Source organism: Notolabrus celidotus, chromosome 11, assembly GCF_009762535.1.
Source record: "Notolabrus celidotus isolate fNotCel1 chromosome 11, fNotCel1.pri, whole genome shotgun sequence".
In the NCBI taxonomy this organism is placed as follows: domain Eukaryota; kingdom Metazoa; phylum Chordata; class Actinopteri; order Labriformes; family Labridae; genus Notolabrus; species Notolabrus celidotus.
In genome coordinates this window covers 21,058,724-21,085,811 of record NC_048282.1, presented here as the reverse complement: position 1 = coordinate 21,085,811, position 27,088 = coordinate 21,058,724, and the positions used below count along the sequence as shown (strand labels likewise).

At 37.8% G+C, this 27,088-nt stretch overlaps 3 protein-coding genes across 3 annotated transcripts in view; 2 read left to right on the top strand and 1 right to left on the bottom strand.

Annotated features, from left to right (window-relative positions):
* LOC117821080 (adenylate cyclase type 6-like) overlaps positions 1-5,859 on the top strand; it is a 66,173-nt gene extending 60,314 nt beyond the window's left edge. The window contains exons 24-25 of the mRNA XM_034695108.1: positions 2,236-2,360; positions 3,893-5,859. Coding sequence (XP_034550999.1) covers positions 2,236-2,360; positions 3,893-4,021 — 254 coding nt within the window. The 3' untranslated portion in view covers positions 4,022-5,859. The remainder of the gene's footprint in view (positions 1-2,235; positions 2,361-3,892) is intronic.
* A 4,042-nt stretch (positions 5,860-9,901) lies between these two features.
* Positions 9,902-13,071, bottom strand: LOC117821678 (testis-expressed protein 49-like). The gene is made up of 4 exons (XM_034696117.1): positions 12,856-13,071; positions 10,341-10,517; positions 10,132-10,255; positions 9,902-10,050 (listed from the first exon to the last, which is right to left on the bottom strand). Exons 1-4 carry the CDS (start codon positions 12,944-12,946, stop codon positions 10,002-10,004), a joined length of 441 nt encoding a protein of 146 aa, XP_034552008.1. The 5' UTR covers positions 12,947-13,071; the 3' UTR covers positions 9,902-10,001.
* A 2,738-nt stretch (positions 13,072-15,809) lies between these two features.
* Positions 15,810-24,254, top strand: LOC117821682 (polypeptide N-acetylgalactosaminyltransferase 6-like). Its single transcript, XM_034696124.1, has 11 exons — positions 15,810-15,879; positions 17,041-17,490; positions 17,619-17,791; positions 19,996-20,145; positions 20,433-20,664; positions 21,607-21,724; positions 21,816-22,016; positions 22,107-22,238; positions 22,342-22,443; positions 23,259-23,417; positions 23,571-24,254. The coding sequence occupies exons 2-11, from the start codon at positions 17,075-17,077 to the stop codon at positions 23,682-23,684; spliced, it is 1,797 nt and encodes a 598-aa protein (XP_034552015.1). The 5' UTR covers positions 15,810-15,879; positions 17,041-17,074; the 3' UTR covers positions 23,685-24,254.
* The last annotated feature ends 2,834 nt before the right edge of the window (positions 24,255-27,088 follow it).

Genomic DNA, 27,088 nt, shown 5'->3' with positions numbered 1-27,088 from the left:
CTTATCTCACGATGCTTTCCAAACAGAGCAGGTCTAGACCGTACTCTATGTTCTGTTATTAACAAAGACCCAACATCAAGACAGGATAAGATCCAGTCCCATCTTACACACAGGACTCAGTCTGATCTCATCTTAATCCACCATGAGCAGAGCGCTTTGCAGCATTTAGCAAGTTACAGTGATGTTACGACCCCAAAGGTGGCCAGGGGATGAAGGTGAGTAACAAATATATTAAAGCCAGGGAAAAGAGGAGAGGAACCAAGTATAAGCACATCGAAAGTGGTTTAATAACTAAAATTACACTAACAACACTATCCACTCAAATAACTGAATTAACCACAAAAAGAAAGTAACACAAAGAAGACATCCACACGTGCAAACATAGCCAAGGCCCACTCTCGGACTGCTTCCTCTCTCCTGCTTAAATACTGACCACTGATTGGAAATCAGGTACCCGTGTGCCCAATCACCAGCTGCAGTGAGGCTGGGAGCACCTGTTGGGAGCACAGAGAGACAAAGGCTGTTTCCGAAACCGCCTACTATACTAGCAGTACGTACTGATTTGGCCAAAATTCAGTATAAGATGTGTGAAAAAGAGCAAAATCTGCAGTATGCCAGAACTCCCTGGATGTCTACTGATTCGGGAAAATTTCTCAGTATGCATCGGACCAGTCTGCCGTGCGTACTGTTTCCCATAATGCACAGCGCTTGTTCTGCTTTTTTTCCTTCTTTTTTGACGGGAGGAAATCCGTTTTTGGGTGCTGTGAAGGTTATTGAATTACATATGAACCACTTCTTAACTTTTTAAATCATAAGTGATGCTAAAGAAGCAGTTTGCCGTAACAGGGGCAAGGACAAACTTCCTTTAAGAGGCAGAAACCTCAAGCAGGACCAGACTCATGTTAGACACACATCTGCTGAGACTGTGTTGGAGAGAGGGATAGAGGGCGATGAAGAGAGAGAGATGACAGTGCTGAGACGGATAGTAGTAGTGGGTTCCAGTAAACGAAGCTGTAGTTTTGACGCTCTAAAAGTCTCCAAAAAAATCCACTGGACAACTTGATAACAGGTTCAACTGTTTACTTAAGCAAACAAAAATAAAACAGTTCAGAAAGGTGTCCATTTTCCAAGTTTTTATCCATAAAATCCAAAAAGAGTAAAAGAGAGCGAGTTCAAAAAACTGTGTGGCTCCACTCTCTCTGCTTGCCTAACTGCCACCTCGTTAATTCAAAAACGAAACTTCTACGGAGATCAAAGTACCTTAACAAGGGGGCTACAGCACACCATGGTTAAGCCACCCATCCAACACATCAATCAATCAATCAATCAATCAATCAATCAATCAATCAATCAGACTTTATTTATAAAGAACTTTCCATACAATGGCATTATAACACTGAGTGCTGTACATAAAAACAACTTAAAATAGAATAAATTAAGAAAAAGATCCCAGCCCCAGCCCCGACCCCAAACCCATCCCACAATCCTAAGGTTAAGATACACAATATGCAACAATAGTAATAAAAACAATAAAAATAAAATAAATAGATGAAAAATAAAAAAGAGGCTAAGATAATAAAACACTAAAATATTAAACCATTAAAAGAACACAAGATGCTATACTTAATATAAATAAATAAGTACATAAATAAATAAAGTAGAAAAAAAGTGACTAAAATTTGAACTAGATAATAAATAAATAAATACATAAAACTACTATTAAGAATAACATTCTATATCACACATCCAAATACCATTTTAATATTGAGAAAAAACTTGCATCATAATGAACTTTAACTATTTATCATCCTTATATACATGTAAATGTTTATCTTAATCATTTTAAATGAACCAACTAAATAAATTATTATTTCGCACATGAATTTAAATTATTATAGACATCATGAACTGCATTTAGGCTCTTACAGTAGTAGTTGTAGCAACTGGAGTCTGGCACGTCCACAGCAGCAGGCCGTCTATGACAGCAACTCAGAGGAACCTACGAGACAAGGGAGCTCAGGGTCTCCAGAAAGGTCTATGGTTAGTAACTTTAATGAGACAAGGAGAATTAAAGGGAGTGATAGGCAGAGAGAGGAGAGAGAATGGGTCCCAGTGTCAGTTCCTCTGGCAGTCTAAGCTTAAAGCAGCATAACTAAGAGCTGGTCCAAGCCTGAGCCAGCCCTAACTTTTAGCTTTATTTAGGATGCAATAAAATGTTTTGTCTCTAATTTCCAGGTCTGAACATCGGGCCGGTGGTAGCTGGAGTTATTGGTGCACGGAAACCTCAGTATGATATTTGGGGAAACACAGTTAATGTGGCCAGTCGTATGGACAGCACAGGTGTACCTGACTGCATACAGGTAGGTTTCATTTATACATGACTGAAAACTTCAGATCAGCCTAAGCCTTAGAATTTCAGCAACAACATGAGTAAGATATAACTGAATGCTCATTTGCATTAGTATGTGTATTATGTAGTGAACAGATTTTTTAAATTGTCCTTATATTTGTCATGTCATGTGGTTTTATATCACTTCACGTAGTATACTTAAAGCTGGGGTTGGTAGTCACAGGAAACTGGCATGAATTTGAATATAGCATTTCCTCAGGACTCCGTCTAACCCAGGGGTCAGCAACCTGCGGCTCTGGAGCCGCATGCGGCTCTTTCATCCTTGAGCTGTGGCTCCTTGTGGCTTTGGAATATAAATGATGAGTAATCAATTCAAGTGTATTCTATTTTGTTTGTTAGTTTTTTTTAATTGTAATTATAAATTTGAAGATTATTGTGAACTTGTAACATTAAAATAAATAGCGGCTTTATTTGTTTAATTTTTCATCGCTCAAAATATGCATCACAGTCTTCGGGATTCTCACCGGCGGGTCTCACACATTGGCACTTATACTTTGCAAATATGTATTTTATATTGTTTAGTGAAATAGTGTGCTTTTAAAAAAGAAATTAATTTTAGGTCAACTCTCTGCTACACGCTCTGGTACACTAGGGTGACGGCACACAGGATTTTTGTTTTGAAGATGGATAATTTAAGCTCGGCTTTTTATGACATAACCTTCCCAGCGTGTTTTTTTTCCCAGAGTTTAAAAAGTTCAAAAGGTTTTCTTTGGATACAGAAATGAAATTTCATGTTCCCTGTAGCACTTCATTGATTTCATAAGCAACACAGTATAGTTTTTTATACATAGCATAAAGGTAGAAAAACAATATACTGTTATCTTCTATTTAGATGTCAAAAAGGATTTGCGGCTCCCGGTGTATTCTTTATTGTGGAAACCGGTCCAAATGGCTCTTTGAGTGTTAAAGGTTGCTGACCCCCCCCCCTCGGAGCTCCTCCAAATCCATGCCCCCGCTCATGCATATGAGCGCCGCTGATTTGCGACCATATGATCGTGACTGATTCAAAACCGGTCCTCAGCACATTGTTTCTGTTTTGCACTACGTCAACTCATGTCTCACTCAGTGGTAAGAAAACACCAAAACATTATCATAGTGAAAGTTAAAAACTCAAACAAACATGAAATATATGCGAAGGAGGCGGGCAGAACGGCAGGACGGGATTTGATTGGTTTCATAATTTGGCTCCTGATGGCAGGGATTGGTTGATGTTTTCCCAGGTTTACTCCGGCTGTAGATAGCAGCTTTTTTTCACTCTGTTTTTAAGAACACATTATGTATTGATTACCATCGGGACATAAAGATAATTTTAACCAGTATAACAAAAAGTGTATCTAACTCTGACTACCAACCCCAGCTTTAATAAAGGGACAACTGTGAATTGTGCTTTCTCCTCAAACCTTGATGCTCTAATTGCCCTTTTTTAACTTGTCAACTGATCAACCCAACCCAGTATAAATTTGCCTTTCTTTCTGCTCACAGGTGACTACAGACCTCTACCAGGTGCTTGCAAACAAAGGGTACGTGCTGGAGTGTCGTGGGGTGGTCAAGGTTAAAGGTAAAGGGGAAATGACGACCTACTTCCTGAACGACGCACCGCCCAACAGTTAGCAGCCGAGGCAGCAACAGACGTCTGGGTGATCCCCACTGCAAGGACACAGCAGCACTGAGCAAGGACTCACAGTGCGAGCGAATGGCTAAAATCTTGAGACGCCATCACTTGAATCCCAAGCAACGAGGAAAAAACGTTTAAAACTTCAAAGGGAAAGTGGTCTTGATGAGAGGAAAATGTTCTCGTTCGAAAAGCCGTTTTTGGCCCACTTACATGTTGAAGGACAAGTGTTTTTCTCATGTCTAGCCTCTCTCTCAGGCTTCTTGAAAGATGCAAAGTCTGTTTATTTGAAACAAACGCCTTTTAGCCTGTGTCAAAAGAAGATTAATGCTGTACATAAGGCTACTATTTTATTTTATTTTGGGTTTTTTTTCTGGTAATTTTTTATTTCACATGAATTATGAACAGGTACTCATATTTTGTTTCTGGGTTAACTATTTATTTTGATCTCAATGTTTTGTGCAAAAGGTCCTTTATGAAAAAGTGTGAATACATACGTGCACAAATATCCAGTTTATTACACGTTATAAGTGTGTATGTTCATGCATATTTGTGTGAGTATGAATATATGTACAAACTGAGGAGGAAAATATTGACCAAAGACTAAAGTATTTACTAAAAGCAAGGCAAGACATGTTTGATATGTTTTCGCCAAAGTCACCACCTCTGTTTTTTCCTGCAGAAGGCGTGAACCCTCTGTCGTTTTGCCCGACTACTGGCAGCAAAGGCTGCTTCATTTTTCTCATAAGACATGTAAGATTTATTTATTTTGTCTGTCATTCAGGCAGCAAAGAGCTGATCACCTTTATTCTAAGTTGTGATATTGCCCTCAACCTCAAAACAAAATTTCTGAAGATGACTAAGGATGTTATTAGAAGGTGATGTCTGAAAGCTATATTTTTTATCTCTGAGGAGCCGATGCTCCAGTGGGGATCATCCTTCTTTCAAGTCAGATTGGTTCCTTAGATGTTGAGCAGCCAGCAGACAGCTGGTCTCAGCTGTAATAGTTATTATAAAGGCCTCTTTCCCTTTCAGAGAAGTATTTTTTTGGTGCAAATGAAAATGAAGGAACTTAATATATGCTAGTTGTTCGGAGCCATTGGAGGGGAAAACCTGGGATTTCAGCGCAGTGGTACCACACAGCCTGATTCTTCTATGAAGAAGAAATAGATGAAGGAAAGAATAACATATTGATTTTGACTGAATACTGTGCTTTGTAATCCTGAAGGGGCATAACTTTTTTCACTGTGAGGTTTTTATGAGACAACAAAAACTGCTTTCTTGCCAAACATAACCGCTTTGGAGCATGTCTGATTGTGGTATCTTGTTTTCATTTTTGTTTGTTTTAACGTAGGATATTTTATATCACTTCTGTATCCATCATTTGTATATTCTTAATGTTATTATTATTATTATTATTATTATTATTATTATTATTATTATTACTATGAAGATTCTGATTAATTATTATGCTTCTCATGATGATTCCATTCCAATGAAAAGGATCAAAGACCAGCACGCTTTCTTGTAAAATGCCAGTCGTAAAGCTCAAGCTCACTGGTACCAACTGATCAACTGCAGCCAATGAATCCTGCTGTTCAGTCCTAATGTACATTACAGTCTGTCAACTGGCAATGATCATGTATAGTAAGTAATAACCAATAGCTGCCTTTGCAGCAGAACCTGGGTGGTGTATGCTCACATAAGCATCAAGGTTAACTCACAAATGCAGATGATTCACTGTGCTTTTTTTTATTTATGCCACTACTGCAGTATTGTAAATCAGTCAGACTTTAAAGCTGGGGTTGGTAGTCACGGGGAACTAGCATGCATTTGAATGTAGCATTTCCTCAGGACTCCGTCTAACCCCTCCCCCCCTCCCCTCGGAGCTCCTCCAAAACGACGCCCCGCTCACATGCACGAGCGCCGCTGATACGCGACCATATGATCATGACTGATTCAAAACCGGTCCTCAGCACATCGTTTCTGTTTTGCACTACGTCAACTCATGTCTCACTCAGCGATAAGAAAACACCATAACATTATCATAGTGAAAGTTAAAAACACAAACAAACATGGCTACTGTTAGTACTCACAACTGTCTTGCTAGCATTATGCAGTTGTACCGGTGACACCATATCAGGAGAAAAGCTATAGTACTACATCTACATTTTCTGTAGGACATACTAGATGTCATTAATTCTTTTGCTTGTCAGAACCCCAGTGGTGAGAGCTTTTTAGACTCTGATCCGGACTACAGTCCTGAGCAAAGCACCTCATTGGGTCTGAGGGGACAGGCCCGAGGTCAAGCGAGAGGGGCAGTAAATAGAGAGGCAGGGGAAGCAGAGGCAGGAGACGGGGAGTGCATGCCGGGGAAATGTACGCGCCGAAGGTGGGCAGAACGGCAGGACGGGATTTGATTGGTTTCATAATTTGGCTCCTAATGGCAGGGATTGGTTGGTGTTATCCCAGGTTTACTCCGGCTGTAGATAGTGGCTTTTTTTCACTCTTTTTTAAAAACACATTATGTATCGATTACCATCGGGACATAAAGATCATTTTAACCAGTATAACAAAAAGTGTATCTAAATCTGACTACCAACCCCAGCTTTAAAGGTGACGTCTTCTTACCACACATGAACTTCCCAGCACTTACAAAGACATCCCTGGTATTTAAATGATGTGAAGAGGACAAGGCAGAATGAGCAAACATGCATATATTTCTTGTATCACTTGTATCATATCCCCCCTGCACTCAGTCTTTCAGTACTAATAGCTGAGTTTGATTGCCTTAAGTTATTAAAAAACAAATCATTGAATAACACTGAACAGGAACTGTGCCTGCTTGCCCTGCCTGGACTACTGAGGTTTGGTCAGAGGGGGAAATGGATAAGGGCTTGTTGAGAATAATCTTAAGTTAACATTCTCATTATTTCAGTGATCTCCAGCTTTGTATTCAGGAGACCTCAGCACTGATTTTAGCTCTTCCACCACATTCAACAATGGCAACCAACAGTTGATCATGTTTGTACCAAAGCCAGCTCAAGCAGCCTTGTGCTATTGGTCCCTCCTGTGCAATGATATTTGGCCTCAGGCGTGGTGGGAGCACCAGAGGGCAGCAATGTAATGGAGATCAACAACTCTCAAGCGAACTGTGACCAATGAAGAGTGATTCATGTAAGCAGAGTTTATAGAATGGACATGAGTTTATTAAAATGTGCATTGTATGTATTCTATTTCTATTGGCTGTCCATAGACTTGTGTTGATTGTTAACTCTTGGGATGTTCTGGGAGGATCAGGAGAGGGGAGGAAGGTTGTCCCCCATACTACTGAAACAGTATTTTTGCTCAGGCCTGATGAATCCTTCCGTATTTGTTTTTGTTTTATTTGTATTTTCCCTGTGTTGGAGAGGTTGAAAGGGGAGTGTTCTGCAAAGATGAAAGATGAGAAGAGTTGAGGTCTATGACAAAGAGAAAAATAACATTTCCCCTTGAAGAAAAAATAAAAAAATTTAATGGCTGTTATGTGTACTTATTCGCTTACTGATGCTGTAAAATGCAATGCAAATATATCTATTTTTATTTCATTAATCCATTTTGTAGGATGCTAAATCCTTATTTCAAGACACTTTATAAAGACAGCAGGTATAGACTGTTCTCTTTGTTGTGTTATTTAAAGAGGTCAAACATGAGTCCTCCAATTTGGTAATACAAAGTGTCAAAATAAAACTTCATATAACTGGTAGAAACCACAAACACAACCAGACTCGTGGTGAACAAATCAAATGCAACCCAAAGTGTTTTACAGCGATTGAAAACAAGAAAGAAGCAGAAATAAAATAATGGCAAGACATTTAAAAACAAAAATGGGGGCACTGGTGGCCTAACGGTCTAAGTGTCCCACTTACAGAGGCTACAGTCCTCGTCGTCGGTTTGATTCCCGGCCGCGACCATTTCCTGCAGGTTTCCCCCTCTTTCTACTCCCCACATTTCCTGTCTCTCTTCAGCTGTCCTATCAAATAAAGGCAAAAAGCCCAAAAATATAACTTAAAAATAAAATAAAATAATGGATTTTAAAATAGAGGCTAATGCGCACCAACAACAATAAAACATATGTAATTAAAATAAGTTAAAGCAACAAATTAATACAAATAATATAAATAGTTAAAATAAATACATTTAAAAGGATAAATAAAATAACATAAAAAATAAATTTAAGGCTAAAAATATCAATAAAACTGAGTAGATAAGTAAAAATAAATAAAAATAAATTAAGATAAAGTTAAAATTAGTAAAATAATAGAGCAACATTTAAATCAATATAACAGTAAAAAAGTAAGAAATAAAATTGTTAAACCCTACATAAAAGCCAGAATAAATACGTTTTTAGTTTACGTTTAAAAGTCTCAATATCTCTATCAGCTCCTCTCAATCTCACTCTTTATTATCAGTAAAGACATTATGAAGTGATTAAATATAAATCTGATGGATATATTATATATTGACAAAAAGGAATCTTCATTATCACTTTTTCCTAATTCATATTGCGCAACACAAGCTTTCAAACTAAGATATTCTTCAACTAGAGGCCATTTTATGTAGAAACCAAGAAAGAGATGCCTTCTTATCCTCTTTTCACCTTATTTCTTCTTTGAAATGAACAGGCTGTTTCAGAAAACAGACACCACCTCTTCACTCAGAGGAAAATGAAGTTGACACTCCCCAAAGTTATGGACCATTACTGATGAGAAGATGATGCATCAAGGACCAAACCAAGCTGAGCTGCAGACCTGCCTCAGTCCACCTGTTCCACCTGTATACACCATAGACTGTATATGAAATATATATACACTATGCATTTATATTATAAATACAGTCTATGCAGCTTTGCACCATCTACAGGCCAGTTAAGGTAATTACATTAAACAGCATTTTTATTTTTGGCAGTCACTGACGGTCAAGATCCAGAAATTAGATTTATTGTGATTCAGCTTATTGTTTGACTACTTTTCCTGAATTTAACTTGTGAGAGTTTGTGTAGTTTTTCATCTGTTTAGGTCTCCATGAGGTACAGAAAGTTGTTCAAGCCTAGTCTGTTTGGTGACACCTGAAGTTGCTCAACCCAATCTCACATCCATACTTCTTAAATGCACTTGTAATGTATGCATGTTTTTTTTTTTTAATCATTTTGCCCATAGTGTCATTTTAGAATATGGGTTGTGCAGAAAGTGCACATCTTTTCTCTTGTGCACTTCCTGTTTTTTTTTCTTTTTTTCACAATAGTAAAAACTGACCTGACATGGTTCAAAAAATGTCTTCGTTTCTTTAAATGAGCCAGGAAGTATTAAATTCCAGCCTGAGGATGTCCTGCTCTTCTTTGACCTCATTTGCCCTTCAGATGTCCTCAGATAACACCACCTGTCATGACTGCTTAAGAAATCTTTCTGCACTGAAATATCAACAAACCATTTCAGTGAATGTAGCTGTCAATGCATCCTCTCCTCATCACATAAAGAACATGACAATGCCCAGTTTCTAAACCAAACACTGGCAACGATAAAAACACTGCTTGCAACTCTTCGTGTCTTGAGGAACATTAGATGACTAAATTCAGATGATTATTTTGATGCGTACAGTAGAGGGCAGTGTAGTCTCACTATCTCTGTGGAACAGTGGAACACAACTGCAAAGATTGTAAACTGTAGGAATGCAGTGCTTCCTTTTAGATGGATGAAAACATTCTTCTTTTTAACCTTGAAAAATCTAAGTTTTATTCAGTAGACAGCCTGATGTTGTACACAAGCAGTCAATGCTCATGTTAATGTGAAAAGAGAAATTTAAAATAACGTTTGAAAATTCAACAAAAATGAAGCATGACATTTTTCCAAGAAGTGGATCAGTTTCCGTTTAATCTTAAAAACAAACTGAGAAACAGAAGTTCCTCCTGGTGTGTTAATGTGTGGTCTGAATGCAGCGCCATCAGAACAGACGGAAATCTGGATTTTTCATCGACATTTCTTTCACAAACCTGTGAAAGTGATAAGTAGATTACGAGATTACAGATTATACTTTCAGGAATCCAATATCAAATTTTGAAAATCATACCTACTTTGTCATGTCACTGTACTTTCGAGGAAACCGTTTGATTTTGGCCCATGGTTCCAAACTCTCTGATGACTTCCATCCATACTGCTGACTGTCCGTCAGGGGCATGATGTACAGCTCGTTGGGGGCTGGAGAAAAGATAAGACTATTATTCTTTGTCACAGCTCCTCTAGTTAATGTACTTGACTTAGCTAATCAGATTTTTGTACTCACCTCTAGGTGTATGGAGCCGTTTCACCATCTCCTTGTATCGCTCATGGCTTCCGTGGTGTATCTCAGAGCTGTTGGGAGCAGGCTGGTGGTAAAAGTTGCATGTTTCTGTACATCTCAAGGGTTCCTGCTTTTCTTGAAGCGATGAATCCAGTCCTTTTTTGTTGTTAATCCCAACATCTGCAATGAGATAAGTTACATCACTGGTTATCATTTTCAAAATGTTTGCACTTGTGGCATTATCTCAAACTAGATTAGGATTAAAGGCAAGGCAACTTTATTTGTATAGCGCATTTCATACACGAGGGCAACTCAATGTGCTTTACATTAAAACACTAAAATCATTGGAAACATTCAGACAAGCATAGAAGAACACAATTAAAATGAAAAATATAATGAAACATAGAGAAGGAAAATTAGAAATATATTAAATAAGAATTAAAATTGCATTTAAAGCGAGTTAAAATGAGCTAAGATAGGAAGGCAGTGGCAAATAAAAAGGTCTTTGTCTTTTATTTAAAAGAGGTGAGAGTTGGAGCAGAACTGCAGTTTTCAGGATGTTTGTTCCAGATGTGTGGTGCATAACGACTAAACGCTGCTTCACCATGTTTCGTTCTGACTCTCTGGACTGAAAGCATACCAGTACCTGATGACCTCAGAGGTCCAGATGGTTCATACAGTAGCAGCAGATCAGCAATGTACTTTGGGCCTAAACTATTCAGTGCTTTATAAACCATCAGCAGGATTTTAAAGTATATTCTCTGACAGACAGGAAGCCAGTGTAGAGATCTAAGAACTGGAGTGATGTGGTATACTTTTTTGGTTCTTCAGGCTCTAAAAGACACAGTATGTTGTCACAAGTGGCAACAGCAAATTACCTCCTGTTAAATAAGTGTAAAGACCAAAACAAAGTTTGCTTCATGATGTTTTTTTCAACTGTATATTATTTTCAGTTACTAGATGTGCCACTGGTGGTTTGGTGAAACTCAATGATTGATCGATCCCTTAACATGTAAACATTAGTTACAGCATAGAGATTATGGTCTTGATGAAACTAAACAAAGTAAAAAGTACAGTAAGGCTTCACACTTCCTAAATTATTAAACACACAGAGCAAACAATCAACCATGAGTCCATTAGACATTGTTTGGTTGACTTAGGAGACTGTTTTTAGGCATTTGAAGTATCCTTTTTAGTTAAGGACCAGGCTCTGCTACCTCTTTCATTATACAGTGGGGAAAATAAATATTTGATACACCGCTGTTTTTGCAAGTTTTCCCACTAACAAAGAATGGAGAGGTCTATAATTTTTATCATAGGTACACTTCATCTGTGAAAGGGCAACTAAGGAGTGGCTCCTGGAGTAGTCTAACCAGTCTCAAGACCTGAATCCAATAGAAAATCTTTGGAGGGAGCTGAAATTCTGTGTTGCCCAGTGACATTCCCGAAACCTGAAAGATCTGGAGAAGATCTGTATGGAGGGGCGGGCCAAAATCCTTGCTGCAGTGAGTGCAAACCTGGTCAAGAACTACAGGAAACGTCTGACCTATGTAAATGTAAACAAAGGTTTCTATTTTTCTATTGTATCAAATACGTATTTCATGCAATAAAATGCTAATCAATTATTTAAAAATCATACAATGTGATTTCCTGGATTTTCTTTTTAGATTCTGTCTCTCACAGTTGAAGTGTACCCATAGGCGTTTGTAGACCATTTTTGGGGGTGCTGAAGCACCTCTAAATTGAATCCCAGCACCCCTAAATTTTGAGAGATTTTACTTTTTTTTTATTTATTTTTTTTACTGAAGGCTATATCCTTTTTAACAAGCTAGAAAAGTTTCAAAACCATACAGTACTTGGTTGAAACGTAATATTTTAGCAACAAAAATACAGCAGCTCCACATCGTTTTACATGTTGTGCATTGCATTTCAAATGAAAGTCCAAAAAATAACTCCAACGTTAATTTGGGGTATTTTTTTTTGGTACTCACTATAGGGGGGTGGTTTACTCCAGAAACATACATACTGTTTATGTGTATGTTGAGGAGCTGCTGTATATAAATGAGTTGTCTTTTCCCATAAATTAGGGTTACCATATGTTCCTTTTATGATTCCAATCCATTTCTCTTTTGCTGTGGCTCAACATTTAAATAACCTTTATCAGATTTGATGATTTAGTCACAGACTTTCCCAAAAAGTGTTATACTTCTCTTTCACAAATGTGGGAATGAAATTGCATTAAAATGTACAAAACAGTGAAATTGATCTTGCCCGGCTCAGCACCCTTAAATATCCGATCCTAGAATCGCCCCTGAGTGTACCTATGATAAAAAATGACAGACCTCTCCATCCTTTGTAAGTGGGAAAACTTGCTAAATCAGCGGTGTATCAAATACTTATCTTCCCCACTGTAGCCTCCATTTACTTTGACACTTATTTATACACAGGCTACAACCGAGAGGCTGTTATATCTGTAAAGTGACAGAAGTTATCTTTAACAAACCAAGGCTCCTCTTACCCGGAGGGAGAGACGCTCCTCTGGGATTAACAAGCATGTTATCGCCTATTGGGTTTTGATAACCGAGGTTCGTTAGACCGAAAAAGGCCATGTTGTTTTAACCCGGTAAATAATCCTCAACCGAGACACAATAAATAAATCACAACTTTTAGTTTAGGGGTAACCATGGTCACAAGCCCGGGCCACTCAGTGTGTGACGTAGGGGAGACGTTCAATCGATTAAATATTTCTGAATAAAGACAGGAAACAAATAAACACACAAACAAAGAGAAGAACACTCCCTCGATGAACTTTTGAGTTCTGAAGTGTGTTTGTGTTCCTATCGTTTCCACAGCAGGGGCGTTTCCATGGGGTGGCCAGGGTCCCCCTAGATCTGATTGGCCACCCCCAGATCCTAAAATATGATTGGTTATTTGCCTAGCCAAATATCTCATATCACCTTCCTGGTGCATTGTCTTCCTTTTAGAGATGGGATTTATTGCTCTTTGAAGGGAACTGGATCTTGAGGAGCCGTTCTTTTCAAAGAGCCGTTCAAAAGAATGGCTCTTTGGCTCATTGCTATATTTATTTATTTTTTAGAAGCCAACCAGGGTAACTCGTTTTTATCAAGGAAACAATCACTGGTAGCAGTTACAGGATAAGATTTGGATCAGAATAATTCAAACATACACATTCCACCAATATACTCTTTAACTGGATATTTTTCTGAAATATTGATTATAATTTAATTTGGCATTGTAAACATTCCATAAGATGGTGCCATGTCTCCATGCTTCGACAGTGAGATCACTATTTTGAATTTTCCCTCTCCAAAAAACTTTGTGGCTCTTTAAAAACTATGCAGGCTACAGATAACTTCCATGCTAAACAACTTTACTGTAAAATTTTCCCGACAAGAACATTTTAACAATACAGAAAAAAAAAATGTTAATAATAAATAAGAATAAATACATATGTATATAAAAAATATAAATACAACTAGAATAAAAATTAGGACATAATAAAAAAATGTGAATGCAAAATTGTACTACCGCACCTGTTGTTTCCACACCTGAACTACTTTACAAACAGGAGCTCAGCTCCTTGACTCGAATCCACATCAAAACAATGTAAACAATAACAAAGTGTTGACAATAAGTGTGAACAAAAGACTCATGGGGCACGCAGGTGACATGTGAAGGCAGCGTGGGCAATCTGCATATAAAAACGGCTCTCAAATGAACGGCTCCCAACTGGGAATCGGTTCTCATCGTTCACTTAAAAGAGCCGTTCAAAAGACAGACTTGTTCACGAACATCACGGCTTCCTTTTTTGCTGGACACACACACACACACACACACACACACACACACACACACACACACACACACACACACACACACACACACACACACACACACACACACACACACACACACACACACACACACAGGCTCTTTAATACAGTCGTTCCTGATGTGGACATTTTGAATTCAGTCATATATATATGGCAAGCCTTCAATGCAAGGATCCTGGGTTAGAATCCTGGACATGGACTGTCTGTGGGAGAGTAATTTTAAGCACCTTCCTCACACTGTAGTTTGAACTATGCTTTTGAAGTACAATATCCAAATGGTGTAATGAAAAGCACAAAAGCACGGACATCCAAGCAGTCCTGTGGTGTTGAGGATCGGCCTGCTACTTTTCAGTCTGATGGTTCTGGGTTCAAGTTCAGTGTGGGGGAAGTAGAAGGTTGGCAGAAAAAGTGGAAGGAGCAGGAAGGGAGAGAAGAAGGGTGAGGCAGGACACAAAGCAATGACATCAGTAAAGCAATGGAAATTCTCGTAACAAGGAATGATGCTTTTTCATGAGAGGTCTGACACCTGACTCTGAGACCTGAGGATGTCCAAATAAGTAAGCTTCATCATACGAGTATTAGGCTCAGTGGTGTACAAATTACAAAGCTTCATTACTTAAATCAAAGTATAGATCCTCCTGGTCAAATATTACTCCAATACAAGTGAAAGTTGCTCTGTCAGATTATTACTTGAGTTAAAGTACTGGAGTACTTGCTTTTAAAGATACTTAAGTATTCAAAGTACTTAAAAATATGAATAAGTACAGTCAAGAATTCATAGGAGTACATTCTGTTACATTATATTTATCTAGAAAACATTACTTGAAATGTCTAAAAACTTGAAACATGGAATAAAAAAAGAAACTAAGTTACTCCAAGCACAGACAACTTAGTTTGAAATGTTAATCTGGAATGAAACAAACGTTATGTAGCTCAACACGCTCTCTCAGGTTGGACTGTGAATTTTTGTATGTTTGGGCCGATTGGGAAACAAGGTGAACATTTCAAATGATACGTATCATTCTTCACTTCAAAAACCTCTAACACGGGCTGAAGATATGACCATGGGTGCTCAGGTGGAGAATTACAGCCATTATTACCACCCCTAAATGAACGGCCTGATCTGAGTGAAACTGCTCTGTGTTTGCTCCACGTTCAACCGTGGAGACGCACGATACACAGGTATGACTAAACCACTGAGACAAACAGAACTACACAAACACATTTTACTGTCTTAGGGATCAGATTTCAGAAAAGAGAAGGAAATTCATGTGCTGTCTTCAAAGCAAAAGAAGTGAGTAACTAGAGCAGTGATAGAAATGTAGTGGAGCAAAAAGTACAATAATTGTCTTCTGAATGTAGTGGAGTATAAGTAATAAGTTCTCCAAAAAATAATACTCAAGTAAAGTACAGATACTCAACGAATGTACTTAAGTACAGTACCCAAGTAAATTTACTTTGTTACTGTCCACCACTGATTAGGCTGCATTGCATGTGTAAACTGTTGGTTGCTCCAAGCATTTCTTGGCATGTAACCGGTTTGACTTCATTCTTACTGTGATGATACAAATCACTGAGGCTCTTCAGTTTTATACAAACATCAGTTCCCCTTCATGACCAAACGTTACAAGAAGGAACTGAGCACAGATGAAGGAATATGTCTGGTCATATCCTCCAAGTTAAGCGCAGTAAGTAATGATTTCAGAGATAATTAAGAATTGTTTAAAAAGTGTGTTATCTACCTTATTATTCTAGAGGTCCCATGTAATGAATGAATATGTATATTTTTTGGGTTTATTTATCGTTTACTTCTTTATTCGGCATATTGCTTCAAATTTTTTTGTGTGTATTTGTAATTACTGTAAATGTACAACATCTAAACTTTCTCCAACTGCTACAATTCTCAACCACTTCAGTAAGATGGTAAATAATAATAGTAATAATAATACTTTATTTATATAGTACTTTTCAATACAGGTAACAAAGTGCTTCACAGTGGGCAATAAAAACAAAAATAAGTGCAAAACAAAATGACACGATAAAATTTCAAATAAAAAAAAACATACAAACTTGTAAAACTGACCCTTGAAATCAGAGCTAAAATTAAATAAAGTCACACAATAAAAGCTTTCCAGTAAAAAAGTATCTTCAGTAATGATATAAAACACGGGACTGACTCTGCAAATCTGATATCCTCTGGCAGGCTGTTCCAGAGTGTCGGAGCCCAGACTGAGAAAGACCTGTCCCCTTTGGTTTTCAGTCTGGTTCTTGGAACAGCTAACAGAGCACTGCCGGAGGATCTCAGACTGCGACCAGGTTTACAGGGGAATAAAAGTTCAGAGATATATAGAGGAGCAAGTCCATCTTGTGCTTTAAAAGTCATTAAAATAATCTTAAAATCAATCCTAAAATCAACAGGCAGCCAGTGTAGATGAGCTAAAATCAGGTTGGGAACATTTCTTAGTTCCTTTTAATAGACAAGCTGCTTCATTTTGAACTGTTTGAAGACAGTGGATTGATTTCTGACTAAGACATGTGCACAGAGAATTACAGTAATCGAGACAGGAGGATATAAAAGCATGAATACGTTTCAGAAGATCTTTGGCCGACATTAAGGACTTGATTTTAGATATATTTCTGAGCTGATAGAAGCAAGACTTGTTAAGAGAAAAAAAAAAATTATGAAATGGAAACAACATTAAATGTGTGTCTGTTAAAAAGTAAGTGAAGGAGGAAGTATGGATTTTAAAGTGTTAATAAACTGTTATTGAAGGAATTCAGATGAAATCTTTGTCTTAATAAGATCTTTACTCTGTTTAACTTCATGTTTTTCATTCATGTCCTTTCAGTTTTGTTATAGGTCAGCTCCTCCCTCTGCATACCATGCGCATATTTTTCTGTCGACTCAGCTTTACCACAAAGGTTGTTGTTTCCTTCATTGTGGTTTTTCTATTCATACTTTACAACATCAAATACTCTGCATTTGGACAACCATCAACCTCACCTGTGGCGGGTGTGGTGAGACTCAGAGGGACCACCGTCCTTCCTCTTGTCCGGTTATCAGGTCCCAACTGTAGACATGGTGTTTACACCAAGGAGGAGCTTAAGCCTCACCTTCAGAGGCCTCGCCAAGATCCCATGGCACCAGGCGCACATGGCAAACCCCTTGTATCACAAAACCTGACCCATGAAGAGCAGAGAGAGAAATCCCAAGGATTTATTAAAACCCAGTTCAACCAGTTTGCCAGTGATCGCATCTCCCTACACCGTGATCTGGGTCAAGATACAAGGCACCCTGAGTGAGTACATCCATTGTTCCTAATATTAGGAGAAACCAGTCATCCCTGACATTGACAGGTATTACTTAAAACACATCATAGTACATCATGTGTCCTACTGCTATTAACCTTCAGTTTGGCTCTGACAGCTGCTTGGAACAGAAGTTTCTGCGTTGTCCCGGCCTTCCTTCCACAAGTGTGATCATAGTGTTCTACAATGAGGCCTGGTCCACCCTGCTGAGGACGGTCTACAGTGTCTTACACACAGCTCCTGCAGATCTGCTCAAAGAGATCTTACTGGTGGATGACGCCAGCACTGATGGTGAGATTCTCCTCAGTGTTGCATGTATTAGACATGATGTTTGTGATCTTCCTGTATATCACAGACTCCTAAAACATCCTCTTAGTCTTTAGTACTCTCAATAAATCAATCAATCAATCTTTATTTGTATATCGCCAAATCACAACAAACGTTATCTCAAGACGCTTTTACAAACATAGGAGGTCTAGACCACTCTATGTCAAATTATGAACATAGACCCAACACCAAGACAGGGTAAGACTCAGTCTGACCCCACCTTAATCCACCATGAGTATTGCACCTCGCAATATTTAGCCAGTTACAGTGGCGAGGAGAAACTTCCCTTTAACAGGCAGAAACCTCGAGCAGAACCAGACTCATGTTAGACAGCCATCATGCCTCGACCGAGTTGGGTCTGGAAAGACGGATAGAGGAAAATGAGAGAGAGGTGATAATAATGAGACACGTAAGCTGTTGCCGCTTGAGTCCAGCACGTCCGTATCAGCTGGAGTCCGGAACGACCGCAGCAGGAGGACGCCTACGGAAGGGACCTACGAGACAAGGGAGCTCAGGGACTCCAGAAAGGTCTATGGTTAGTAACTTTCAATGGGACAGGCAGAGTTAAAGTAAGTGATGAGGGGGTCTGGGGGAAGGGGGTGAGATAGGATCCCAGTGTGTGAGTGCGCCAGTTCCCTGTGGGTACTGTGTGTACAACTCTCAAATCACACACACAGTGCCTTCAGAAGCTCACAATAGGTGGTGACAGTGTTCACATCCTCATAGCTAAAAAGCAACACCAGCCTGTAGAATACCATAGGAGAGTGAAAGGTTGAATAATGCTGTAAGCAGTTTCATTTTTAAATCTGTAACGTTGTATCCCATTGTATAAGCTCATCAAATCTTCTTTGTGTAAATTTCAAACCTTTGAAATATCATCCACTACAATTGTCAGTAAAAGACAAAATAGCAATTTTTTTTAGCACTATGTTTATTGAGTTTTTTAGTCATTTCCAAAGACACACAATTAGAATTAAAGAAAATCTAAGGAAAAAATAAATAAAATGTATATACATACACATGCACATATACACATCTATAAAATAAAGGGACAAATCTATAAGAATACAAGGGAAAAAACAAACAAACAAACAAACAAAACAACCTTAATTACAATATGTTACAACATTATTATTGACTGTATTAACTAAAGATAACCAAAGGGAGTACATTGCCATAGATTTATCACAAATATTCGGTCTGAGTTTCTGCAAAAACGACCAACATTACAGACATTGCCAACTCTTTCCCAGCCTAGTTCAATATGTGTGACAAATCCTTATCCTGAAGAAAATTAATAAATAGGCCCCATATACCATCAAATAATTCTTGTTTGTCCTTAAGTGTATATGTAATCTTTTCCAGAGCCAAGCACAGAGACATTTCATTAAACCACTGTGTAGTACTTGGCCTACCACTGTATTTCCATGTTAATGCTATTGTTCTTTTAGCATGTAATATGCAGAGGTCTATACAAAATAGCTATTTAATTAATTGTCTAGTTTAAAGTTGTGGCCTCTGTGTTGTTTATGTAAAATAGCTTTGAGCTAACTCTGGTACAATGTTCCAATTGCAACATTTATGTTTAATATTTCACATAGTCTCTTAATCAATACAATAACATAGAAATAAAATACAGTAACAATATTTTTCTTACAAAAAATTGTGAAAAAGAAAAAACTGGCAACATTTCATTTTTTTACACTGGCATAAAAAAAATTATTTCTTTATTTTAATTTTTGATTTGATTTATTTGTAAAGGGACCATGTACAATATTTAAAATAAATGTCAACATTTGATGCATTGTACCAGTTATCAATAGTTAGCATATAGTTGATGAATGTGGGAATGCATTTAGAAGCACAAGAGTCAGATGTTCTTTTCAGGAGGTGGTGGCGACCAAAAACAGAGCTCAAAGCATGGAATCAGGGCTCTATGCTCCCATTGTTTAAATAGGTAACTGTGTATTATCAAGAATATCATATCAACCAAAAACATGCAATTACTTATTTTGCCCTTTGTTTCTTAATAGCTGAACATTTTTGAAACATATAGTTGTGATATTATAAAGTGCACAGGTTTCCAATGAGTACAGGTTTCACTGTATCACTGTGATTACTTGAGATAACATTTTTCATTTCAAACTTGTTGACTGCTCTTTCTTTAGATCATCTTCAGACTCGCCTGGATGATTATGTGCAACAGCTGAAGATAGTGCATGTTCTGCGACAGGGGGAGAGGAAAGGCTTAACTGCAGCCCGTCTGTTGGGAGCCAAATCTGCCCAAGGAGATGTCCTCACTTTCCTGGATTCCCACTGTGTGTTCCCCGTAATGCAATGCTTGACTTCAATTTCATACAGGATTGTCTTAACAGGTGTCGCTTGACCAAATAATGACTGTAGTGTCTTAAATGAGTTTCTGGTGGTGTGCTTTCGGAAGGTAAGGTATGTAGTAGAAGTAAATGGTGGAAAGGCCTCAAGTAAAAAGCTAAATGGGGGGTTCAAGTCACCATATTCAGCCAATAACTTCTTTCTTAACACCTATGAATGTGAATGCTATTACTTACTAAAATAAAGTGCATCTATTCCCCACAATTCTGCACAGGTGAATGCTTCCCAGGATGGCTGGAGCCACTTCTAGCTCGGATAGCAGAGCAGCCTACTGCTGTGGTGAGCCCACATATCACCACTATTGACTTATACAACCTTAAATTCAATAAGCCTGTCCCAAAAGCTCATAGAATACGAGGAAACTTTGACTGGAGGCTTAAGTTTGGATGGGAGAACATTCCTAAAGAGGAGAGGAAGCAAAGGAAGAAAGAGACTTATCCTGTCAGGTAGATAAAAAATATTAATACACACTAATGTGGAGGGTGCCTCAACATGTGTAGATTGTGTTTCCTGATAAAGAATAATGAATCCGGAATCATTCTGTTTTTTAAGAGCCAAACATGTCACTCACTATGAATTTATTTTCTTGAAAAATGTCAAATAAGACTATTTCTGTTGTGTGCTGTAATGTCTACAGCTGACACTGGCCCATTGTCAGCAGTTAAGGGCATTTATAACAGCTTTATAGATTTAATATTTTCTTGCTTGCTTTTGTAGGTCATATAGAGATTTATTAGATTTAACTGGAATCTGTTGACACTTAGCCCTCCTGTTATGTTCGTTTCTCTGGAACAGCAATAATGTTCCTGGGTCAATTTGACCCAGGGCCTATTCAATTAGCCAAAAGTGTTAGAATCCCCAAAAGTCCCAATCAACATTTTTTTAATCTAATTTTTAACTCCATGACTAACCATTTCATTAAATATTTTGTCCATTGGTGTTCTTTAATTCTCACAGATCATGGTTCAATGAGGATAACTCACTCGTTATTCATTAAAATTCATGTTAAAACTTTTTAAATGTGCATTGGAAAGATCTAAATATAAATACAGTTTTACATGAGATAGATTTCGTTTTTTTATTTTACATTTTGAAATTTTTCCTTTTTAAGAAGTGATGTTGATAAATTAACACAAGACACCTCTTCTGTCACATGCTGCTCGGATTTTTATGCTGCATTTAGCTGGTTTGGAAGGCATATATTGCCTAAAATAGACTTTAAATATGGGTCAATTTGACCCGCAACATGACAGGAGGGTTAACTGAGATACTCAACCAGCCATTAAATAAGTCATCAGAGTTAAGGGAGTACTTGGACATCGTGGGCTAGGGTTAGATTCTGCATGTTGAGGATGTTGAGAATGACTGATTTGTGTATGATTTGATAGAACTCCTACTTTTGCTGGTGGGCTCTTCTCTGTATCTAAATCATACTTTGAGCATATTGGGACTTATGATGATCAGATGGAGTACTGGGGAGGTGAGAACCTGGAAATGTCCTTCAGGGTAAGAACACTGTTCAGTTTTTTTCATATGATATTTCACATAGCGTGAACAGTTTACAGTCTGATCTTGTCCTGTGTCCTCTCTGCTACAGGTCTGGCAGTGTGGAGGCCAGTTAGAGATTATTCCTTGTTCAGTTGTAGGACACATTTTCCGCCAACACAGCCCCCACACCTACCCCAACAAGAGCACTGTGATCACCCGCAACCTGGTGCGGCTGGCTGAGGTCTGGATGGATGACTACAAATGGGTGTACTATCGTAAAAACAAGAAGGCAGATTTGATTTTTACTGAGGTGAGTAAGAATGTACAGTATAAGAATTTAGCCACACTTTATCTACCGTTGTATGTGACCTATTACTTTTTTTTGTACTTTTCCTTTAAGAAATCTTTTGGCGATGTTACCGAACGTCATGAACTCAGAAAGAGATTAAAGTGCAAGAGCTTCTCTTGGTACCTTAACAACATTTATCCAGAGGCCTATGTCCCTGACATCTGGCCAGTTATAGATGGACAGGTAAACTTCTTAAAGCAGCACAAGAAATGTTTGACTGTAGAAGAACATCAAATTGTAATATGAAAGTATCTATCCAGTCACTGTGTTATTATTTTTCCTGCAGCTGAAAAACATCGGATCGGATTGCTGGCTGGATGCAGCAATTACAAATGATAATTGGAGGCAGGTTCGGAAGTTTGAATGTAGCAGTGAAGGTGAAGCACAGGTACACTAAATCTGATATCTTTCAATACGTGGCTCAGGAAAAATCTGAGAGGTCACCTAAAGGATGAAGGGATACGATATGATGCCTTGTCACACAAGTAAGGGTTAACGAACAGTAAATGGGAGCGTCAGGGTCATGTCTCACTCTGTCAGGGTTCTATTTCATATAACAACCCACTCACTATACATTACCCCGCTAATTATCTAGCTCCCCCTCTGCCCCCTGGACTGTAACATACCCACTACATACAAGGACTCTACCTCAGCTGTTTTGCACATTAAACTGACTACTTTATCTGGAATTCTGTTTGCACCTTAATATCATTTGCACCATTTACCTATATCCATTTTAAGTTGTCACGACACTGCACTATCTGCACTGTGTACATAGGCTGTTTCTTACTGTATTTTTATGAATTTTATATTTATATTTTGCTACGTAAGAGTTGGAAGAGACAAACAGCATCTCAATTTTCCTGTATGTCCTCGCATATATGGTGAAATTGACAATACAAACCTATGAATCTTGAATCTACCAACAAAACAGTCCCTTAGATTCAATGGTTGGTAGCGCTTCCATCGGCCTACTTGTGTATATAAGAATAGTCAGTCTTATTGCTGAAAGTCATGTATGCTTTGAAGATTATAAAGAGGCAGTCCACTTTATAACCAAAACCCACACAGGACCTTTAAATGAAGTAATCTAAGGACAAAACCATTCATGCGAATTAAACAAAATGTGTTAGTTAAGTATTTTAAATGTTTGTAGTTATTTTTCTACATCTTCAAATTCAACAGTATGTCTGTTTCTTGTAGTATTTTGAATACACATCACAGCAAGAGGTACGGCTCAGCCTTACCATTGATTTGTGTCTGCATGCAACCCCTGGAAGAAATATGGCGTCTGTTCAACGCTGCCAACTGAAGGGGAAAGGAACCGAAGTTGCACCTGAGCAAATGTGGATCTACACAAAGGTACTTTCACATGTGTTTCTACATCACCTCAAACTATGTAGAAACTGATGTTACATTACTGTGCCAAGCTACATAAGGAAATACTAACATTTCCTTTTTCCTCATTCTTGTGGCTCAACTCAGTTTGACAGTTTGCATTATTGTCGCTTTCAGAAAAAACAACTGAGGAACCCATCATCAGGAAAGTGTTTGAGCGTCTCATACAGAAGAGTGACTGTGACCACCTGCGACCCAGCCAAACTGAACCAAAGATGGGTTTTCATCTGACTCATGTCTTGACTTTTTTATATGTGTGCGTGTGAATTGTGTTTTTCTTTAAAAATTAGATTTTTCTAGTGTGTCCCAGCACAATTTTTACATGATGTACATTCAAAAACTGAAAGGTCGTTGTTATTGATCTCTCACTGTACAACACAAATGAAAGGTATGAGTTTCAAAGTCCCTCTTCTGTGTATAAATGCCAGTTAAAGTCCATCTGGAGATAATATGAAGCCTCAGCAGTCTGAAATCACCAAATTAAGAAGGATTTTTTTACTCGCAGTCGCAAAAGAGATTATTTAATGTGCATTATTTCATTCCTTTAATGTGGGCAGCCAACCAACACTCACTGTTTGTTCATTTTACTGGTTTAATTGTTTTCTATTATTTTAGTGATTGATTTAACTAATTTATTGTTCATTCTAACCCTTTCACAGATTTATTTATAACTGCTCTTTTGTTGCCTGTACCTTGTCACCATTGTAAATTAGAACATGAACCTTGTTAAGAATAATTCTTAGAAAGGAGCTTCGAGGCTGTTTTACTTTCTTCCAAAGAAGTAAAAACATGTTTACTTTATTCGCGTCCAGTTTTGTATGTTGTTCCCTGGTACTCACAACCCTTAATAAAAATGATGTGAATGCATTTTTTTTTTCTTTGGAAAGGGTAACATCACAAAATTTACAGCACTTAGATATTTGTAGTTATCCCTTTCCAGTCTTTTATATGCATATATGCATATAAAAAAAACCTGTCACTGTGACTACAACCAGGTTGGACTCACTGGGGGCTGTGGTGGAGAGATGCACACAGAAGAAGCTAGAGGCCATTCTAAATTACACAGATCATCTAATCACAACTTCTTTGTGGACCAGAGAAACAGCAGCAGTGGACGGCTCATCCCTCTGCGCTGCAGGACTGAGAGATACAGAAAATCATCATCCCTGCAGCCATTAGGCTTCATAACTCTCTAGCCAATGGGAGGTGAGCTGACAGACACCTGAATTACTTGTTTTATGTGATTTTATCATTATATCTGCCAGACACCTGAATTTCCCACTTGGGGAATGAATAAAGTACATTCCATTCTATTATATTCTATAAAAGAAGTAGTATGGCCTGTCTACTCAGTCCTGAAATGTTCTGGGCCTCCATCATCTTTCCGGTTGTATGCATCCATTTATACTCTTAACATTTACACACATACATATACATTAATCTTCACCTCATCAGTCAGTAATCAACACTCATTCCTCTTACCTCTACTGTAAACCTTCAACACATTTCCTGAATATATCTCTTACACAAACCATCAGATAAATACATTACCAGTCAAAAGTTTGGAAACACCTTTTCATTCAAGGGTTTGTATTTATTCTAATTATTTTAATTATTTGAAACACTGTAGATGAATACCAAGGACATCACTCAAACTATGAAAGAACATATATGGACTTATTTAATTAACAAAAAAGTGTTAAACAAACCAAAATATGTTTTATATTTTAGATTCTGTAAAGTAGCCCCTTTTTCCCTTCATGTCAGCTTTGTACTCTCTTGGTATTCTCTCAGTCTGCTTCATGAAGTGGTCTCCTGGAATGGTTTCTAATTAATGTGAGCCTTGTCAAGAGTTCATTTGTAGAATGACTTGCCTTCTTAAAGTGTTTGAGACCATCAGTTGTGTTGTTCAAAGGTAGGGTTAGCACACAATGGGTAGCCCTATTTTGATCCTGTTGTAATCCATATTATGGCAAAACCAGATTATTTCATAGATTTGATATCCTCAGTATTAATCTACGAAGTGGAAAATAATTAGAATAAATAAAAACCACTGAATGAGAAGGTGTGTCCAAACTTTTGACTGGTAGTGTAACTATTTTTTTCACAAGAACTGGTGGAAGATAAGATAAGATAAGATAAGATAAGATAAGATAAGATAAGATAAGATAAGATAAGAGATTCCTTTACTCGTCCCACAACGGGGAAATTCAAGTGTCACAGTAACAAAGTAGACAGTGCAAAAGAAATACATAAAGCAAACAAGAGCCTATAAAGTAACAATTATTAAAAAGTTATTAGCAATTAAGATTAAAATTAAAATTAAAGAAGTAAAAAATAAGCATATCTTAAAATCACACACACACACACACACACACACACACACACACACACACACACACACACACACACATATATATATTATTGATTATAGAGTCTGACCACTGCAGGAAGAAAAGACCTGTGTGTTGTGTTGTTCAGAGGTAGGGTTAGCACACAATGGATAGCCCTATTTGACTACTGTTGAAATCCATAGTATGGCAAAACCAGATTATTTCATAGTTTTGATGTCTTCAGTATTAATCTACAATGTTGAAAATAAGTACAATGTTACAATGTTACAATGTCATTTAGCAGACGCTTTTATCCAAAGCGACGTATATACGAGAACAACAACACAAGCAAAGATCTAGACAAGAGGAAACAAGATCAGTAAGTGTAACAAAGTGCTTCAAGTCAATTTGGGTGCAGATACTGCCAAGCAGTGTAAAGGCAATGCACAAAAGTAATTAAGGAATTTATTTTTATTTATTTTTAAATAAAATAAGGAACATCTACAATGAAGATACCACACCATTTAAGACCTTCCATTATCTTCATCAACAATCAACATCACCACAATAATGACCAAAGTACCAAGTGCTGGGTCGCTCCAGAGCTGAACACAGATTCTCAGAGTAGAGCAGGACAGTGTGAGTCAGCTGTAGCTGGAAGACACGATCTGCCACTGGGGACAACAGTGGAAAACAGTCTAGCTACAATGCAACAATTCTCCTACAATGCAACAATTCTCCAAGCAGAATTCCACATTTCTATTTTTTGTATTATTTAACTACTATTTTTTTAATGTAAAAACTACCTCTGCTACTCACCACTGCACTTTTATCATATTATTTTAGCCTGTACATATTAGTCATGCCTATTTGTTGTTCTTTTGTATTCATAGCTGATGTTATTGTTATTATTTTTATTTTATTTTTATTTGTATGACTTATTCTTATGCCTTGTACAAAGAGAGCACAGTTTACCTAAGTCAAATTCCTTGTGTGTTCAAGCATACCTGGCCGATAAAGCTGATTCTGATTCTGAAGTGCATAGTGCTTCCTAAAGAGCTGGGTCTTTAGCTGTCTTTTGAAAGTAGAATAGATAAAAACCATTTAATGAGAAGGTATGTCCAAACTTTTGACTGGTATTGTAACTATCTGCAGAAGAACTGTTGAAGCTTACATTTCATAAAATATCTGCATGCACTGGGGGTTGTGGATTACATTTTTCACCTGTTCATCCAGTTTAAGGCAGCACTTGCAGAGTGACAGCGTGCGCGCGCAAGTACGTGAGGGGTATGTACAGTTAAA